This window comes from Hippopotamus amphibius, chromosome 13, assembly GCF_030028045.1.
Source record: "Hippopotamus amphibius kiboko isolate mHipAmp2 chromosome 13, mHipAmp2.hap2, whole genome shotgun sequence".
Classification (NCBI taxonomy): domain Eukaryota; kingdom Metazoa; phylum Chordata; class Mammalia; order Artiodactyla; family Hippopotamidae; genus Hippopotamus; species Hippopotamus amphibius.
In genome coordinates this window covers 87,933,790-87,955,682 of record NC_080198.1, presented here as the reverse complement: position 1 = coordinate 87,955,682, position 21,893 = coordinate 87,933,790, and the positions used below count along the sequence as shown (strand labels likewise).

Here is a 21,893-nt window from a genome sequence, read left to right as displayed (position 1 = left end):
AATGAGTGTCTGGCATTGTTTATCTTTGACAGTACAGTAAAGTTATTGCTAGCTCTAGGAACGACTTCCTGGAATACTCCCACCACCCACTATACAGGAGCAGAGGTTGCAATGCAATGTGAGTGTGTTCTAGCACCAGAAGTTTACGGGCAGGAGAGACATTGTTGACATGTACACAGCCAAAAATGAGACTGAAAAATTCTTCTAAACGTTAAACATGTGAAACTAAGCAGAGAATTAGGTTCTCATTGATGCCCGATCAAAAGAGAAATACTCTCCTTTCAGAAATATACTTCGATAACACTACATGTACAATTACAAGTACCCCATTAACTCTTTTTCTTTTTTTGATAGGAACTTCACAAAAAATAGCATTTCTGTGTTTATAGGAAACAAACTTGTAGCACGAAAACAAGCAGAAGCTACACCTGTGTTGTCATATGTTTTATGCATTAATACTATCAAAAATAAAAAACAAACTTCAACCAACCCTGCCAGTAAAAAGACAGATTATCTATTTTTTCTATAGAAAATACTGCACAATTATTATTATATGAAGAGATGATCAATGAATATAAAGCAAAAGAGAAGAAAAAATATAGAGGAATGTCAGACATTTAATGAATAAAAATATTATGCTATTTTTCTGTTTTGTAATTTGTTGTGATCTCTTTGCTCATTCTAAAGATTCTTTTAATAGTCTAATTTGTACTGTAATTTATAACCTCTCCTTAAAGAGGGGCATCTCCCCACATTGCATAAGCTTCAGGCCACAGAATCTGGATCTGCTCTTATCTTCTGATCTTCTGCTAGGTGGCAGAGGAATAGACTCTTAGCTAAGAGGGTGGGAGCAAAGATTTGTAGGGGTGGATGGAATGAAACTATTCCCTATGCATACATACGTTCAACTGATTCTTCTCTGGTTTTCTGCCTCATTTTTTCACTCACTTTCAATTCCTGAAACTTTTTGGCGCTCTGTATCAAGAACTGTCTTGCTTCTTTTTTGGTATCCTCCTTTGAAGGAAGTTTTCAGCATTCTCTCACTTATTAAGTGAGTTACTGCTGATGTAATTGCTTTCTATCTTCCAAATATTTGTTGACATTTCTTGTCTACTAGTGCTCTTTTTACACTCTCTTTGTTCTTAAAATTATATTTTTCATTCCCTTACTATCACTTTAGTGATGTTTCAGAAGGTAGCAGACATAAACTTGTATACAATCTGTCATTCTTAATTGGAAAAGTTTCAAATTTTAAAGGCTCTGGTTCAAAAGGGGTGGGAATGAAATTAGGAGATGGGCATGGTGAGCTTGCTGTTTCACCCTCTTGGTCTAGCTCCAGGCCTGCAAAGTAGCAGTTAAGATATTTGCTCAGAAAACAATATAATAACAGTGCCAAACTGCTAAGATTAACTCAGGAGGCAGCACGATCTGAGTTTGAATCAATTCAGTTATTGACAAGTTGTACATCTTTGGTCAACTCATTTTTCTGCATCTCTTTTCTCAATCATAAAATAGGAATGATAATACTTAATTTCTGGACTGTTATGATGTGTAATAAGATTGTTCCAGCATATAGTAGGAATTCAAGTATTTTATAGACAAATTTTTAGATATATAAAAAACATGAAAAACTTTAGCACTTCAACTAAAATTAAAAAAATTATAAGCTTTAGATCCCACTAAGTCTGTCTTCTTGTTTTAAATCCAGTTGAAAAACAGGGAAGCAACTTCCCTGGCAGGGAAGTCCATACAATGGACTGTTCACTGTTGAAAAGACAGAAAACAGAAGTGCTTATCTTACTAATAGAAAACAAGGTGAATGGAATAAACTATGCAAATCATGAAGCATCCTCCAAAAGGTAAATTGTAAGGACAGTATTCCATGATGTCCTCAGGTTGATAGCACCTGTATCACCATTTAATGTACTGAGATGAAATATATTAGAGTCTTCTAAAGAAAGACCCAATAATCTTGAGTAACTCACTGATCCACATTTTAAGATTATTTGCAATGAGTATCATGTGCAGTTCAAGGAGCATACGGATAGAATGTTAGTACCAGAATCCTAAAGAGGATTCTAAAACAGAAGAAATCTGCAGTGGGAGACCAATTTACTAAGATTTTTACAGGTGCTAAAGGGAGATAGTGTCTGAAAGTTCTCTTGGGACTTTGTCATGTAAATTATTTTGGTAAAGATCTAAATTTCAATAGATACTACTGGGCTTTGCTGGTGGCACAGTGGTTAAGAATCCACCTGCCAATGAAAGGGACACGGGTTAGAGTCCTGGTTCCACATGCTGCAGAGCAACTAAGCCAGTGTGCCACGACTACTGAGCCTGTGCTCTAGAGCCCAAGAGCCACAACTACTGAGCCCATGCGCTGCAACAAGAAAAGCCACTGTAATAAGAAGCCCACACACCACAATGAAGAGTAACTACAGAAACCCAGCGTGCGCGGCAACGAAGACCCAATGCAGCCAATTAAATAAATAAATAAATAAACAAAGTTATTTTAAAAAATGTACTACTTTACCATATTCTTGAACTTATCCCTGGCCAGCTGCTCTCTCTCCATTGCTTAGAATTACAGCATTTTAGAAGTGTTCAATCCATTTTTCACACTACACCTAGAATCATTTTTGCTAAAATATAAATCTGATCATGTAATTTTTCCATTTAAAACTTTCTAATTGCATACAGAATTAAATCCAAATTCCTCAGCATGTCATGCAAGGTTCTCAAAATCAGGACTCTGTCTTTTCACTCACCATCAGCAGTATTTCCCGAGCCCATTCACTCTAGGGATCTTTATCTCCCATCCTACCTTCCAGTCACTCTGCTAGCATCCTACTTAAATTATGATGGTCATGCAGTCACACACCTCTGTCATCCTTATGCTATTTGCTAAGCCTCCAATGCTTTCTTCCCATCCTCTTACAGGGCTGGTACTATGTCTTATCTTCATGGTTCTGGTGCATAGTAGGGTGTCTATCATATAACTGCATTTATTAAACATGTGTTGAATGAATAAACTTATCTGTCCTAAGGTCTCACTGAAAGTGGTCAAAATTTCCTGACAACCAATTCATCCACTTTAGATGCTTCTCAGCTCAAAACTACTAGAGCAAAGTTGATGAGTCTCATTGACAAATATTACTGAATGTTTCCCAAAAGTAAGTCTACCCTTGCCTTGCCTTTTTGTTCTAAATGTGGTATTTTTCATAAGCCTACATATATTGGGGTTTAGCCTTACTGAGACTATTATTAATCTATATAATATTTTTGGATGATTTACCCTTGTTATGTGCTCCTTTTCAAATTCTTAGTTCAATTTATGCTTTAAATATCATGAAGATCACAAAAAAATCTCCTTGTGCTTCTGGGAGGCAGCAGGGAAAAGTAGCCGTTGAAAATATACCCAGATCATTTTGTCCTCCTTAAAAGGCCTGCCCTCAGAGGAAACTATTTCACCAGAGCCTAAGTGAGCTGGGGGAAGGAAAATACCTAACTCTAGCCCCTCCAGCTTTCCAGACTCACCTAAGGGTCTGTTTTCCCACCCCGCCCCAGCAACAGGAAGCACTTGTGAAGGTCACTGCCAGGGGCACAGGCTCAATAAAAGACTGAGACCTAATTATAGGAATATAGAACACTTCCCCTTCCCTACACATCAATAGGGCTCCTGTATAACAGGGGAATACAATTAAAAGAACTGCATGTCTCAGACCTTTTTTAAGGAGTCTTGAGGAAAACCCAAAGATAACAGGGGAGATAAAAATAAGGATACCAGAGGAGATTTTAGTCTTTGACTAATCTTAAATTATACTTGTCTTTTTGTCACTCAAAACCTCTATCAATGCCTCAGTTTCTCATCTAGGTGTCCCATAAACAGCTTCAGCACGCTGAAACGTGACTCGCTATCTTTCCTAGTACCATACCCACTCACTCATCCCTAACTTGCTCCCAGTTCCCACCTCAGTTAAGATATACGAATACATTCACACACCTAACATTCTACTGGATTCCAAATCCTAATTATTTTACACAGCAATTCTGAGAGGGAAGTTGAATTTCCTCACTAAAAAATTAAAGAACTAATGCACAAGCTAGTCAGGTGACCTGATGGAACCAGGAGGTAATATTATACGTAATTAATATAATTCAAATTAGCAGTGTTAGTCATAGTTACAGGGTACCATTGGATCACCTTTAAGTAACTGAGCATGAGAGCTCTGGGCCAGTACAAGAATGATAAACCAGTGGTAAGATTAATTATTAATTATACACATACATACACATACACATTACACACACACATATCTAAATATTTGTTGAATGAATGACAATATACTTTATAAACACAACCTTGGTTATGCAGTCTAAGGGGAAAGGATGGTACAGTATGTTACTGGGCTCCTACTTTGATTCCCTCAGCCTTTCAAATCCATGATAGGTGCATGCACTTGCTGGCACATTTTGCTAAGCATCTATCATCTCTGCCGCTTAATGCCTACAACGAAGTGAGAAAAAAACGGGAAATGCAATAAGCATTACTGATATATGGATAAACTCTTTTCTATTCTTAATTGTCTATCATTTAGGAGTTGAGTACCTAGTAGATACTAAAATGCCAAGCAGCTGGTGTTGACAATGGCACACAGCTCACTTCAGAAAAAAGAACAATGCAGCAGCTTGTAAGATTTAGCACCAGATCAGCAGTAAAAATCATTTTCTCTCTTTCTTTTACACTTAATAGTGAATCCAAAACAAAACTGGAAATCTGATTTTTTTTTGTCAACAGAACCTTGTGTTCAAGTTCAATAAACATTTTCTTATGACATATATGTTTGTACTGAAGGACTGAAATGGTTTACATTTTTCAAGGTAATTCAATGTAGTTTCTTAAAATAAAAGTAAGAAAATTCTAGTTATTTCCTCTCTGTTATATAACATTGACTAACTAGTCTATAAGCACATTGGCATATTATTCCTCTTTTTTTTCTCTAATCTAGTTTATTACCTTGTTTTTTATTTTAATTTGTTTTGACTCAGCACACTCGCACTTGGAGGGGACATGTGGTAAGAAGTTATTTTCCATTCTGTTGAAGATTACCATTTACGATAGGCAGCATAAAAAACTACAGCTGACCCCTGAGCAACACGGGCTTTGAATTGCACAGGTCCACTTATACACGGATATTTTTCAACACACAATCTACGGATGGTTGAGTCTGTGGATGCAGACCATAGGTACTGAGCAACAGTGGATATGCAGGAACCACAAATACAGAGGAACTAGTGTGTAGAGGGCTGACTGTAAATCAGACTTGGATTTTCAACTGCGGGAGGGATGGCACTCCTACCCCCACCTCGTTCAAGGGTCAACTGTGCTTTCAGTTTCGTAGAGAGATATGAGGCTAGGTAGAGGAGGGAGAAGAAATAGGGCCCATGAGTAGTATCATATTATTAAGATAAAAATCACAAGTGGAACAATGTCTGTTAAATGTCATTTTAGGTGTGACATATATACACATTTTGGTCCTTACATTATTATTTGCATTATCCACCAGCAGTATATATGGGAAAATTTTAAACATAACTTCTGACTTTTAAAGATTTTTGAGGTTGATTACTTTTAAGATACTTTGAAAGTATAAAATGTTCTGTATTTTTTTTAATGTTTTGCAAACCCAAGGCACATATGAACACAACAGTAAAACAAATATGAACAAGTTCCATCACTGATATCTTGAAGAGTTTAATAACTGATTGAGACTAAGATAATTTCTGTACTACTCAAAAAAAAAACTCAGAAATCAGAATCTCTGTCAATCATAAAACAAACTACTTTGCTATGGAGAACAGCCTTCCTATGGAGAAGAGCCTGGAAACCTTGGGACCAGGTCTAAGGTGTATCAGTACTCTAATCTACTCTCAACTTTTAAGGTAAGTAGAAAATTCTGATCAACTCTGACTGTATTTTTCATTATAGTTCTCAATACATGAGAAACCTTTAACTTTATAAACTATTTACGTATTGCAAGGTAGTGGTAGGCTTCAAGAGCAGCAACTAGATCAGGGTTAAAAGAATTCTTCTGGCTTCTGAGAATCAGCTCACAATTTGAATCTTTACGACTCATTCTACTGGCTTTGTGTTTTTCATAGACATTTATTTTCAGCTTGGAAGTCATGTATTCTAACATCTGCTTTCAAACTTTCCCCTTTTCTATGAAATAAAGCAGTATTTCCTCCCCCAAAAGGTGATAATAACCTAATGAGATTTTTAAAATAAATTTTCATGATTTTTATTTCACTGACTATACGATCATGCTAATAAAAACACATTACTCTTTCATCTATCCTTGTGCAATTTTAAACTCAGAAGAATTTAATATTCCATCTAAATCTGAATGTTAAGATCTAATTTTTATGGGTGTGGTGGGAAGAGGAGAACTATAGCTAAAATCTCCATATTTAATTTCCATTACGCTAGTACTTTTGTTATTCCATGAAGATGTGCTTAGAAACAGACATGCATTAACATTATGTAGCTATAAGCAGAAAATGTGAATAATTATGGATTCTCAGGTTTAGGTAGAATGGTATCAAATCTTAGAGGGTTGACAATACAAAACCTTCACCCAATAACAGGGTACTGCCATTGCTCTACTTTTTCACCTTGTCAGTTCTCCTCAAGGCAGAAAAAAGGAATTATGGATACCTACTGGGAGCACTTACGTTAGGAATCCTTTGCTTTTTGCTCATGATAGAGATCCTTGAAAGAAATGTTCGGAGACCAGAAAGCTCCACAAATATCAATATAGCATTCAATTTTGGGACCTGATGTTCTTTTCAAGGATATTTTTCATTCTTTCAAAAAACTGAAAAGAAAGGAACTACTTCTAGAAATTTATTTTTAAAATAGCCCTAACGTGGCCTATAAGATCCTGCATGACCACTTTGTTCACCTCTCCATTCTCTTTTGTAACCACTTTCCCTTTTGCACTAAGTATACCACTCCAATTCCTTGAGTTATTTGGGGGTTTTGAAGCATTTTCTTCCCTCTGTCTAGAAGATTCTCCCCTCTCCCCACGTCTCACTTCCCAATGTCAATTAATTTCAGATATTACCTTTAACAACACTCTCTTAGAGAAGGTTCTTCACCTCCCTCAGACTTGGTAGTGTGCTGTTATAAATTCCCGTTGTTTTCTGTACACTTATCACCATTATAATTATTTATTTAATAAAGAGGTCATTAGTAGCCTACTGGCTACAATCAGTTATACTTGGCTCAAGTGCTATAGTTTTTAAAAATCTGGGCCACTGTTTACAATTGGGAGATTACATTACATTATACGATGAAAACCCTATTTAATTTATATTTATCCCTTAATGAAAGCAAGAATCTGTTCACTGAACCCCACCCCCATCCAAAAAAAAAAAAAAAAAAAGAAAAGAAAAGAAAAAAAGAAAAAGAAAAAAATAGGAAAAGAAAACCCAGATCATTTCTCACTGACCTTTCCCACTTTCCTACCTCAGGGATTGTCAAAAGTACCTTAAAAATCCATGATTTCATAAACTGAATTGAATTTCCTTCTCACTCTCTCATTCTCATCAATTTCCAGTTTCATCTTGGGGATAAACCAGAAAATAATAAGACACAGCTTTAAAGAGTCTGCATATTTTAGTACTTTGCTCTATTTCTTTGTTTTCAATAACTTTAATAACTTTGCTCTCAGTCTCAAAATATTTGCATGTTAGTTGAAAAAAAAATGCTTGCATTTCTTATTATAGACCTTAGGCAACTCAGTACATAATTGCGTTGCTCAAAAAATGTATGGCTTTCATGAAATATTCCATGCTATGCTAAACAATGCTAAAGACTGCATTACAAAAGTGCTTTAAGTCAGAATACATAAGTCCCTTTTCCTAGCTACTTAAGATATTAATACAATATTTTTGAGGAATTAGTGAAGTGTTACATAAAAGATACTACTGGTTTTTTTCATGCATGTGTTGAAAATGAATCCTATTGTATAGTATGTAATATTGAGATATCTTAAAATTTTATTTAAAATGTTTTCTTTTAATTAAGCTTCTGTAATAAAACATACATCCATAACTAAGATGTTTCAGCCATTGCTGATTTCTTTCTGCAAAAAAGGATTTACTTTTCATATGCTCAAGTCCCTTCAATATACATACATAGTTTATGTGTACATATCTTTTTCTTTTAATGGTAAAATAACTATTTTAATCTCTGAGAATAAATTAAGTGTTCTTCCATACAGATTTCCCAATTTCTTTGTATAGGTTCTCTAAGAAAAACTTTCCCACTTTGAAAGATTCCTATCTTCGAAGATGTTCAGTTGTACAAAGATACACATTCTAAGAATTTATTTCAACCATAATGACATAAATATGTTGAATTAATTTTCACCTGCACAAAGGAAATACATCAACAAAACAAAAAAGCATTTAAACATCTCAGCTATCACAAATCTACTTTAAAATTATTACCATTTTGGTTTTATTCAGATTATCATACTCATTTTGGAAACTGCTTTGATGTATCCTCAAAAAAAATTTTTTTTAAAGTCAGCCAGATGGACACTATAGCAGAATAATATCAGAGAGAGCAGGCTGAAGGCTGACATACCTCATCCTGCAGTTGGGCTTAAAGGGTGGTAACCTTGGAAACTGTTCTCTTAACACCAGCGGCCAACATCCAGTATTGGATGGCACTATGTAAAACCCAGTATTTCTTCCAAAATACCCACCACTATTTTGAGATTGTATGAGAAATGCCAAATATACTGCTCTCGTGGTTATTTCCTTTAGTACTAAAATGACACACATACCAATACATGTCAAGAACTTTCAGCAAGATTTTCTAGCACCACTTGTACTTCCTTGGAATGTGACATCACAGTATATCATCTACTAAAGGGAACAGAAGTTGGAAGCAGTTTTTGGCAAAAATAATGATGCCTTTCTGCTGTGTTCTCTCTTCAAAAATTAAAGGGTTAGTAGAAAGTTAAGGAAACAAGGAAGAAAGGAGAGGGAACTTACAAAGACTGAATATACATTCTTTGCATCTTTAAAATGCTACATGTACTTTAAAAAATAGTTATGCATATGTGGTACCAGGTTTTGTGTCAGGTACATTATGCATATTATCTTTCATGCTCACCCTAACACTAAAGCAGATATTTTTATCTCCACTTTACTGAAACTTTCATAATGTATAGGATTCTTTTTCCCATGAGATTACAGCTTGCCCAAGTTCACACAGCTACTATATGCCAGAGCTGGGAAGTGAACTCTTATCTATTTCACTCTACAGATCACTCTTTTCAGCAGCAGAACCATACTGAAATTTCCCCCAATTCACACAGGTAGTGAATGGCACAATTAGGACTCAAACCCATGTGTCTTGACTCCAAAGGCTGTGATCTCTATCCACTATACTACATTGCCTCTGAGCAATGAAAAGAGATATTCTTCTCAGTCATAACATACATACATTTAAGGCTTACTTGACTTCTTAATTCCCCAACTGCTTTTATTAATTAGGAAATCTACATGATTGATATCTACCTCAATAATATATAAAGAAAAAGCCAAATGGGGTGATTGCTTCATTTACTCTACCAATAGGAAAGCGCTCATGATAGAAAGGAAAATGTGAGGAAAATCATAACAATGATGATGATGATGGCATTAATAATAATAATCACTTACAAGCACCTGCTCTTTGCCAGGCGCTGCTCTAAGTTGTTTAGATGTACTGATTTATTTAGCACAACAACCCTATGAGGCAGGTACAATGATCATTTTCCTATAATCAGGGTTAAGGAAACAGATACAAAGAGGTTAAATCATGTCCCTAAGGTCACATAACTATAAATGGTAGAGCTAGGACCTAAAACCCAGGTGATCTGGCTCCACATTCCATGCTCTTAACCATTGGGCTACTGGGCCCCTCTCTGTAGAAAGAAACAACTAGAAAGGGACAATTTAAAAAACGCAGGGCTATTTTGTTTGCAAGCTTGCCAACTGGATGGTGATTCCATCATATTACTGCCAATGTATGTTCTGAACAGTCAATTTGCTAATCTGCTTCAGCAAAGAATCTCTTAAATTTGTTCTGATTGCTTACTTATGCTTTTAAACTCAGTTAAGTGGGGATTTCAGTAAAGCACAATATATTTAATAAATTTAAATTAATGTTTAATCTTAACCTATCTTTATCAACAAAGTCTATCTCAAGAATTAAGGTAAAATACAGAGTTAGCCTATCTATTCTCATTCTGTAGACTTAAAAAAAATGCTTTTTTCTTTCTTTCAAATATGTTCCAAGCTTATGTCACATAATGTTTTGCTTAGAAAAGGCGCATCCAGTGTGTTTGTGTGTATATTAATCTGGATTCACTTTTTGGGACTCTCCATGACCACTTCCCAGTTCCTTCAAATATCAAGTACAGTTAGGGGGCTCAACATGATGAAAAAGACATCTTTTAGATCTAATTAGGAAAGACATCCCAAATAAGTGCACTCTGGTTAAAAATAAAAGGAAACACAGGTGTACTTAAGGGCAAAGTTTACACTTAACCCCTCTGCTCTTCTTTTTTTTTTAAGTCACATTTTTCTTATAAAGTTTCTTCTTCCCCAGCTGCAATCATATACAGTGACCAAGTAAACGATGAGCCAGAATAGTGGCACTGAGGGTCAACGCAATTCACATCAATAGAAGCCATTCTACTTTCAAAAGTAAGTAGTCTTTACCTTTTTAATGAGTCAGTTCTAACGGACATAAACTCTTACTTTTTGATTTCAGAAATAATGACTTTGTTTTCATGTACAAGCAGAGTTACTACTAATCTGCCTATACAATGTGAAAATAGATTCCTTTACCAGTGCATTACTGGAACATTTATGCACAAAGTTGGAAAGCCATTAAATTTGCTTTACTTGAAAATGCACAATCATCATTCCTAACATATATTTTTTTAGACCTGACCAGAAAAATTCTTTTAATCCTAATCAGTCATCCTCTGCTTACTTTGGCAAGTTAGGAATGACAGGAGAACATCTGCAGGGTACAGACAGTATTCGTAGTTTGTGAAACTAGCTTTTTGGTAACTGTTCAACACCAACAGCAAAAAAAGAGAGAGATAACTGGATTTTCATAAAGAATCTCTCAGAAAAAAACCATAAGAACTAAACTGCTATTTGTTCATACATGAAATAATTAACTTTAATTAAAGTGTGATAAGTTAGAAAGCTGGTGGTGATACTTTTAATTTAGGAATAAAGGGGACGTAGATGTTTTAAATAAATCCAATAATTTTTGTTACTATTTTCCCAAAAAGGATGATTTTCAACAACAGAAAGATGATGAACTACCAAGTACAGGTCACCCGCTAAAAATAAAAACTGGGGTAGGCAGCAGGTTTCTTATTCTTTTTGAGAGTATTTATTAAATATATAATGTTCAGGTACCTTTCTTTCATTCTTTGATTTTTAGACAAACTTATCTCCTGGATAATTCTAAGTGTGTTTATTTTTAGCAATCACGGGTAGCTGCCTGAAAATATGGAGAGCAGCAATAAACTCATAGAAGGGTTGGAGCCACTGAAATGCTATTTGAAGAAAGCAGAATTTTTCTACTTGAAAAACATTTTGGTTTCTGCAAAAATGTAGTTCAGGTTTTTTCCCTCCACTGATTGCTATATCCTATGCAACCATATTACTTTCATCTTTTCAGCCACAACATCAAAGCTTAAACCATAGTTGCATTCCTTATTTCTACACTTAAGCATTCAACTCCTAGATTTACTTTTGAATATAATATATAGCTTGACTTACTCTCCTGCATTGTATAACATGGAATTTCCCTTGAGTGTGATTTGCTCTCTCAGGAGGACAGTGTTTCCTTTCCTCAAACTGCCAAATTGTTAGCAAGCAGCTATGGATAGGAGAGAGCAAAGTTCCATGTGAATTATGTCTTTGTATAAACTTAGATTCTCGAACACCTTCCCAAGTGGCCTTTATTTACTCTCTATCAGCTGAAGATAAACAGGCCTATCCTAAGTAAGGCAAATATGTTGACCACCCTTCCAACCCCAGCCCTGGTATTTTACCTTTTTGGTGGCATCACTGACATGAAAGTAAATGATAGGGAGCTAGTATGACCCAGTTCTGTATCTACAAGGCTGAGCCAACAGAAGAGGTAGCATACAAGGGAGAGAATTCAGAGAGAGATGATGAGGCTCAAGCAGAAGAGATTCTAAAGGCTTGGATGATTATTTTTGCAAATTGTTACAAGAATACCTCATTATTCTATAATTAAATTTCACTTAGTGATTTCATTTACATATATCTATACCTGGTAAATCAGAGAAGAGAAGAATGCACTCATTAAAGCCATTAGCCAAAAGCCGGTCACGCAGCTGCTGAAGAATTGCTACTCCGATACAGAATGGGAAAGAAGAATTCCCAAGTAGTAAGGTATCCCAGAGGTGGAAAATTTTGTGCAGTGGAAATACATCTGTAAAATGACAAGTAGAAATTAACTAATTGAAATTAAAAAAAATAAAAATTAAAATAACAACAAGCTGTTTTACTAGACATGGTAATTCCCTTATGGTCAAAACTATTAAGGAACAAATACTGGCAAACTGCTTTTTATAAAATGCATATTTGGCTTTGTAAATTTATTGCTTTCTAAGGCATCTTAAAAAATTGATAATCAGATTGATCAAATAGATGACATTTTCTATCTACTATTATTAATCTTGATATAGCTGCTACGTTCATTCAATTTCTTCCTAGAATTTTCCAGTTATATTATTTTCACAAGTTTATACACCTAGAAGAATTTAAGTATTGTTATAGATTCAATATTATTATATTTCTATTATGCACTCTAAAAATGGTTTTTTGAAATTCCCATCAAAAAATAATTTTTTAATTTTCTGAAACTTTCTTTTTTTCATTTATCAATAGTCTGAACATCTTTCCAGGCCAGTGTATACAGATTTACTTCAAATATTGTATCACATTTATCATATGTACATATGTAAGCAGAATAGCCACCCTATTAATATCTGTAACTGATTAAAGTATTACATATTCACATAAACTGTTTATTTCTAGAGGAATTCTAGGATAGGAAATAACAAAAGTATCAATTATTAGACAATCTCTAAAAATTGAGTCTGATTTGGTTGTAAAGTTGCCTTCCAAAATTTTACGTAAATACTATAGTTAATTTATTTTTCAATAGAGGGCAGAGATTTTATGAATGTCATGACATGTTAGATAGGTTTTCATCCTATAGAACACTCTTTTTGATATTTAGCTGTCAGAATAATTGAAAAAATTTTCTACCCAACTATATAATCTTAGAATTACATAAGGATGCTCATGTAATTAATCTGCTTAATGTTATTGTAACTATAATATACTGGGGAAGAACGGAGCTGTTCTTTTGCTAATACAATATTGAAAGAAAAGGGAAAATGATACTTACGAGTAAACATGGTGAGAAACCAAGGGATGGCATAGAGCTATGAATGGAAAAAGACAGGGATACAGGGATGGATAAAGAGGAAATAAAAGAGATTATTAGAATGACTTCCAATAAACTGAATGGTAAAAAGAAGTTCTATATTTTGGTCTACTCCACTGAATAAAAACATTCTTTAACATCATATACAAAAATAAACTCAAAATGGATTAAAGACCTAAATGTAAGGCAGGATACTATAAAACTCCTAGAGGAAAACATAGGCAGAACACTCTTTGACATAAATCACAGCAATATTTTTTTGGATACACCTCCTAGAGTAATGTAAATGAAAATAAAAATAGACAAATGGGACCTAATTAAACCGAAAAGTTTTTGCTCAGCAAAGGAAACCATAAACAAAATGAAAAGACAAACTATGGAATGGGAGAAAATATTTGCAAATGATACAACTGACAAGGGATTAATTTCCAAAATATATAAACAGCTCACACAGCTCAATATAAAAAAAATAAAAATAAAAAAATGTGCAGAAGATCTAAATAGATGTTTCTCCAAAGAAGACATACAGATGGCCAAGAGACATAAAAAGATGCTCTACATCACTAATTATTAGAGAAACACAAATCAAAACTACAATAAGGTATCACCTCACACTGGTCAGAATATCTATCATCAGAAAGTCTACAAATAATAATTGCTGGAGAAGGCGTGCAGAAAAAGGAACCCTCCCACACTGCTGGTGGGAATGTAAATTGGTACAGCCATATGGAGAACAGTATGGAGGTTCCTTAAAAAACTAAAAACAGAGTTATCATATGATCCAACAATCTCACTCCTGGGCATATACCTGAAGAAAACTCTCATTCAAAAAAAATACATGCAACCCAATGTTCACTGCAGCACTCTTTACAATAGCCAAGGCATGGAAGCAACCTAAGTCTCCACTGACAGATGAATGGATAAAGAAGATGCTGTATACACACACACACACACACACACACACACACACACACACACACACACACTGGAATATTACTCAGCCATAAAAAAGAAAGAAATAATGCCATTTGCAGCAACATGGATGGGCCTAGAGATGATCATACTAAATGAAGTAAGCCAGACAGAGAACAACAAACATCATATGATACTGCTTAGATGTGGAATCCAAAAAAGTGATACAAATGAACTACAACTTACAGTTACCAACGGGGATAGGAGGGGGGATAAATTAGGAGTTTGGGATTAACATATACACACTACTATATACAAAACAGATAACCAACAAGGACCTACTGTATAGCACAGGGAACTGTACTCAATATCTTCTAATAAGCTATGATGGAAAAGAATCTTAAAAAGAATATATATGTATAACTGAATCACTTTGCTATATACCAGAAATCAACACAACATTGTAAATCAATTATATTTCAAGAAAAATTTTAAAAAATAAGAGAATATAATTATTATCACAAATGTTCCATTAAATAATGACATCTATTACAAATGCTGCACATGATCCTTTTTCCAAGGCTTATTCCACAGAATATTTTCATTTCATCAAGGAATACACTCAAGACAATGCCTAATCCAAACACAGTACTAGCATGCTAATTTCAAGGGTCTACTTTTCAAAGGAGAACTTTTGTTCTTAGGAATAAAGTATTCCCAAGATCTGAACAATCCTTATCAGTACTGAGTTACCCTTACTGAGTATTTTTTGAGATGTGATGAGATGATATTTGAAAAATGTCCAAAATGTCACATTAAAATTTTTTTGTGAAGCTTATGCCTTCTGTTACACTTTCTAAATTAACAGGAAGCTTCATAAGAGACTAAAAGTGATGAGATCCAGAAATGAAATAATTTGGTTCTTTAGATGAGTGACCAATTTATTTTTCTAAGTTTACTATTGAGAAATGAAACACACACACACACCCAATTAATTTTGTGAGATTTTAAAAGTGAGAAATCATTTTTAATTTCTAAAAGTAGAGTAAAATCTTCTTTGTTAATAACAAGTATCCCTTGTAATTATAAATATCTTTAAAATAGTGCCCTCCATGTCCTTATCCCCCCCTAAAAGTATCAAAAACCAATACTAATTTATAGAAAAATCTGAAAAAGCTCTATGTGAAATAAACCCATTGCTCCCCACAAGATCATCATTTATATACACTGACACAGCCATTACAAATGGGGAAACTGAGTACAGAGGTATGTGACTTCACTATAGAGTAAGGATTGTAGAAAACAACAAAATATAATAAAATCTGAACACTTCAGCCTAATTTAAATTTAAACATACAGTCTGTAGACATAAGTTCCATCACTATTATTTAACTTTTCTTTCATTTAAAGACATACATAAATTATATTATCCTCTACCCTTCTGATCAAAGCCAACTGTTTGTCCTTAGATCTGAGTCACTTCAGCAACAAACTAACAATCCCTTTCCCCACATACTGAAGAGAGCATGTGTATGAGAAAAAACACAAAGTGGGGAGGAACCACTTGAAAGGATCAGGAGGAAAACGTGCCAGGCTCACACAAAGCCAGGCGTGATTCATCTTACCACTAGCCAAAAATTTTTTTTAAAAACTCTGTAATAAACAAAGCATAAGGTAGAGTACTCAAAAGGATATTGTCTTAGTAATGGGGCAAAATTATGCTCCCAAGTTATGCTACCCTGGTCTCACTTAACAATCCTTAAAAGCAAGCCTTGAAAAGATCAAACTGTTTCAATGTTACCTAGCTGCATGGCAAAATAAAGTTCAGGAATATTACAAGAACATAAAAATGTACAATAACCAACAAGGTAAAATTCACAATGATGGAAACCCAATAAAAAAGGTCAGTAGTGCAAACTGGCAGGAAAAAAATGATCATAATGAGGAGAAAAATCATTCAATCAAAATGGACAAAGAATGAACACAAATGTTTGTAACAGCAGGCAAGGATGTCAAAACACTTTTTATATCTGTACTACATATGTTCAAAAAGCTAAGAAATGATTGAACATGTTAAGTAGAGACATAGCAGATATAAAAAAGAACCAAAAACAAAAAACAAAAAAAACCAAAAACCCTTCTAGAGATGAAGCATACAATGTTTGAATCAAAAAATACACTTCCTGCAGAAGAAGAGATTAGTAAGCCTCAAAATATAGCAATAGAAACTATCCAAAATGAAACACGGATGGGGGATAAAAGAAAAGAAAACATGTCCCATGCCTCAGTGAGCAACTTCAACCAGTGGAATATATATGTTATTGGAGGCTGCAAGAGAGAGAGAGAGAAAATGAGAGGGGACAAAAAAAAATTTTGAAGAAATAATAGCTGAACATTTTCCAAAAGTGAGGAAAACTATAATGTGATAGATTAAATAATCTCAAGAACCCGAAGCACACGAAACATGAAGAAAACTATATCAAGGTACATCATAATCTGATTTCTCAAAAAATCTTACACCATAGTCAGAGAAGAAAGGCACACTATGTAAAACCATCAATGAAAAGAACGTTTTCTTGTTGAAAACAGGACACAAAAAATGACAGTGGAGCAACATTTTTCAAGTATTAAAAAACAAAAACAAAAAACAAAAAAAACTATCAACTTAGAACTGTATGCCCAGCAAAATATCTTTCGAAGACAAAAGTAAAATAAAGACTCACACAAACAGAAACTGAAAGAATTCATCAGCAGCAATCCTGCACTACAAGAAATGCTGAAGTCAGTCCTTCAGGCAGAAAGAAAATGATACCACATGAGAAATCTGGACCTAAACAGAAGAATGAAGAGACTCAAGATTATAAATATGTAGTTAAATATAAAAAACTTTTATTAAAAAAAATCTGTAAAAATAAGTGACTCTTGGGAATTCCCTGGCAGTCCAGCGGTAAGGACTCCATGCTTTCACTGTCAAGAAGGGCCTGGGTTCAATTCCTGGTCGGGGAACTAAGATCCCACAAGTTATGTGGCACAGCCAAAAAAATAAAAAATAAAAAGTGACTCTCTAAAGCAAAACTAATAATTTATGTGGCGCTTATAACATGTAGAAATCAAAGGCAGGACAACAATAATACAAATGCTGGGAGGGGAAAATGAAGGTGTATGTTGTAAAGTATTTATACTATCTGTAAAGTGGTATACTACTACTTAAGTTAAAGAATTATAGCATAAACCAGAATTTCTTAACCTCAGAAATATTCACATTTTGGGTTGGATAACTCTTTCAAGGGGGAGGTGTACTTTGAATTTTAAGATTTTTGTAGCAACCCAGCCTCTTTTCCAGATGCCAGCAGCACTTGCTCGGTTTTGTCAAAAATGTCTCAGACATCGCCAAAAAATCCCTGGGAGGCAAAACTGCCTGTGGTTGAGGACCACTGTATAAATCTTAAAGAAACTAATAAGAAAACAGAGTTATAGCTATTGTCTCAACAAAGCAGATAAAATAGAATCACATAAAATACATCCAACAAATCCGAAGAAGGCAGATAAGAAGGAAAAAGAGAGCAAAGAACTGATGTGACAAATAGAATAAAAATAACAAATTGGCAGGTTTAAAGGCAACAATATCAATAATCACAGTAGAAGTCAATGGTTCTTGTGATAGTTAATTTTATGTGTCAACTTTACTGACACTTAAACCTTATTCCAGATGTGTCTTTAATGGTGTTCCTGGATGAGATTAACATGAAAATCAGTAGACTTAGTAAGGCAAGGAGCAGGACTCATGGAATTTGTTGGAGATCTGAACAGAACAAAAGGTAGAGCAAGGGAGAATTCACTCTATGCCTGATAGGATAAGCAGTGAACAAAGCGTAGTTCTAGCTGGTAAGGAGCTTATAGTTCATTAACAGCAGTAGCTATTCATTAAATATTCTCTCAATACACTCCAGTTAGGTTCTCGCCTTCACCTAACCACAAAAACTGCTCTTATCTTGGTCATCAAAGGTTTCCATGTTTCTAAATCTAATGGCCAATTCTCATTCTCAGTCTTTACCAATCAGCAGGCTTTGACATAATTTACTATTCTCACCTCCTCTAACTGCGCCTCCCCACCCCTTAACTTGGCTTCCAAGATACCACATTCATCTAGTTTTCTGACTACTCCTTCTCCATCTCTTTTGTTGGTTCTTTATCTCCCTGGCTTAAATATTGGCATGCCCTACATTCAGTGCTTAGAATTTTTTTCTTTTCTATTTTCTCCAAATGATGTGAGGACTTGTATTTACAGCTCTATCTCAGACCTCGCCCCTGAATTCCAAACTGGTATGTACAAATGCCTACTTGACATTTCCACTTGTATGTCTGATAGATACGCACAACATGTCCCAAACTGAGCTCCTGACACTTCTGCCAAAGGCTATGCCTCCAAGTATAGTCTTCCAAATCTTAGTTAAGAGCAACCCTATTCTTGCAATTGCTCAGGTAAAAAAAAATTCTGGAATCATTCTTATCTCCTCTTCCCTCCACATTGTACATCTGTCACCAGCAGTTCTGCCAGCTCTACTTTCAAAATATATCCAGAATATGAAAACTTCTCACCACTCCTGCTAATTTCCTAATTCAAGCCACAATCATCTCTTGCCTCGATTATTATAATAGCCCATGACTAGCCTTCTGGATTCCTTCCTTGCCCCTCCTTGGATTTTTCTTACATAGTAGGCAGGTGATTTTGTAAAATGTTTAGATAAGAACATGTAGCATTCAGTGGCTTTCCACTACCGACAATAAAAGCTAAAGTCCTAACTATGACCTATCTATAAGACTCTGTGGGGACTTCCCTGGTGGCACAGTGGTTAAGAATCCGCCTGTCAATTCAGGGGACAGAGGTTCGAGCCCTGGTCCGGGAAGATCCCACATGCCACGGAGCAACTAAGTCCGTGCGTCACAACTACTGAGCCTGTGCTCTAGAGCCCATGAGCCACAACTATTGAGCCCATGTGCCGCAGCTACTGAAGCCCGTGAACCTAGAGCTGGTGCTCCACAACAGGAGAAGCCACTGCAATGAGAAGCCCACGCAGTGCAACAAAGAGCAGCCTCCGCTCGCCACCACTAGAGAAAGCCCGTGTGCAGCAACGAAGACCCAACGCAGAAAATAAATTAAAAAAAAAAAAAAAAAAGACTCTGTGTAATCCGGCTCTCCAACTACCTCTTTGATCTTCATCTCCTTGTTTACTGTGCTCCAGTCACACTGATCTCCTGGCTGCTCCTTTGATGTTCCTGGCATGTTTACACCTCAGGGCTCTAGCTCTTGCTGTTGCTTCTGTTTGGATTGCTCTTTCCCTCAGTTCATTAAGGCATGTATTCAAAAGTCACCTTTTCTGTGAGACTTTACCCTCCTTAAATATTCAATCCCTCCTTCACCTGAGCACTTAACCTCCATGTCCCTGATTTAGTTGTTTTTTTGTTTTTTCTTTAGTGCTTAGCACTGCCTAACATACCACATCTTTATTGTCTACCCACCCCTAAAATATAAGTTGAATGAGGGCAGAGGTTTTTTTTTTTTCAATTGATGTACCCAGGGCCTAGGAAAATGCCTGGTACATAATAGGCACTCAAATATTTTTTGAAAGAAAGAGTGAAATATATAATAAAGATAATTGAAAGGGACAGATTAAAAGACTATATAGTCACAAGATCATACAATTTATTGAGGAGTTTTCAATACATATGAAATAATAAGAAAATCAGTTAATCTTCCTTGGGGTGTGTGTGTGTACGTGTGTGTATCCTTCATATTAAACAGTGGTAAATATTGAAAAAAATTACACTTGAAATGTTGAACTATATACCTATACTTTAACAACAATTATGAAAACATTTATTAGAAATAGGTAAAATGAAGCATATTCTAATAAATATTTAAAAAGTAATAATTAAAGTTGAATAAATTTCTTTAATATAATACTAAAGCATTCCTAGGTGCTCACTAGCACCAGTCACAACTTACCAACTAAAGTCAAGTAAATAAATATGTAATATACTCTGTGAGATTGTAATGCCTGTTATTTATTCCTTCTCTATTTTTCCCTATTAAAATTTTAACCGATATTTTCATCTTAATTTCTTAGCATACTGGTTTATCTTCATAATACATTCTGATACACAAAAGACAGATAATCTTGAATACTAGGGTGGTTTAGGTTTTAATTTAAAAAGTAATAAATAATGAAATATTTTCTTACAAATATGAAAAATATATAAAAATAATCTTATTAAGTTAGAGCTATTATTAGCTACTTCCTGATTTGACATTGGAAACAAACCCAGTGAAAAGAAATCATACATTCTTTAACTATTTTCTCCAGATCATGAAATTATATATTCTTGATTTGGCCTAGTGCTAGTCTGCTCAGAGTCAGCTGAGTAAATACTGCCCCCTAGCATTATCAAGAAAGTATAGTGATATTTACCATTTCATGAGGTCTTTCTATATGGCCTGATAATGTCAAAATCAGAAACATCAGTAGGAAAAACAAAGGCAGGGGCTCATCAATTTGATTTTCAAAAGCAGAAAATTATGGCTCAAAAACTTACAAATGTATAAAAATGAAAAAGATTAAAAAAGGAAACATTTCTTCTAAACTCAAGATGAATCTTCTGTCAAACGTATTTATTACAAACATATTATCTCTCTCTCCTCTCTCTACACACATGCATGGTAATAATAATTATTATTAATACCAAAGGGAGTCCCTTCTAATTGACTTTATTTTTTAATGAACATATTTTCTGTTTATTCAAGTCAAAAGCATTTTTACATTTAAGTTACTGTAAGCCACCTCCGTAAAATGCATGTTGACCATTAGATGGATGCCTTGCAATGATTCTCTGCATTAGAAAAATGGACATCTGGCCATTCAAGAAAAGGAGGCTTGAAGAACAGCAGGTTTTCAAAGCAGCAGACTATCATATATTCTCTTGAAACTTTGGTTTTGTGATCTGGTAGCTACATATCTCTTTGAACCTTCAGGATTATTGTGAAGATTAGTTAATGGCTGTAAAACACCTGGCAGAAGACATGGCACATTCCAGTTATCACCATAGGAAGTACAATCATCATTCTTAAAAACAGCCCAGAAGCTTCTACAATAGGAAAGTATTTCAACAACCAAAATTCTGAGTCAGCCTCATGAAGCCATCTAACAAAAGCTACACACATTTTGGAACCAGGAGACAGGAGTGGAAGGTAAAGAAAAGAGAATCCTGAGCACTGGGAACTGTATATATGATGTTTCCCAGGTTGAGGTATACTCAATTAATGCAAGGTGCAGACAAAGACGGCTAAAGTATTGCAGTCCTGTTGGCTCTCAGTATCAATATTCCTCAATTCCATGTTAGCTACTCTGAG

General features: G+C 34.9%; 1 protein-coding gene across 4 annotated transcripts in view; it reads right to left on the bottom strand.

Moving 5' to 3' along the window:
• TBCK (TBC1 domain containing kinase) overlaps nucleotides 1-21,893 on the bottom strand; it is a 207,560-nt gene that overhangs the window by 83,214 nt on the left and 102,453 nt on the right. For all 4 annotated transcript variants that reach the window (XM_057704686.1, XM_057704688.1, XM_057704687.1 and 1 more), the window contains 2 exons: nucleotides 13,535-13,571; nucleotides 12,389-12,550 (listed from right to left, as the gene is read on the bottom strand). In XM_057704686.1, the coding sequence (XP_057560669.1) occupies nucleotides 12,389-12,550; nucleotides 13,535-13,571 (199 nt within the window). The remainder of the gene's footprint in view (nucleotides 1-12,388; nucleotides 12,551-13,534; nucleotides 13,572-21,893) is intronic.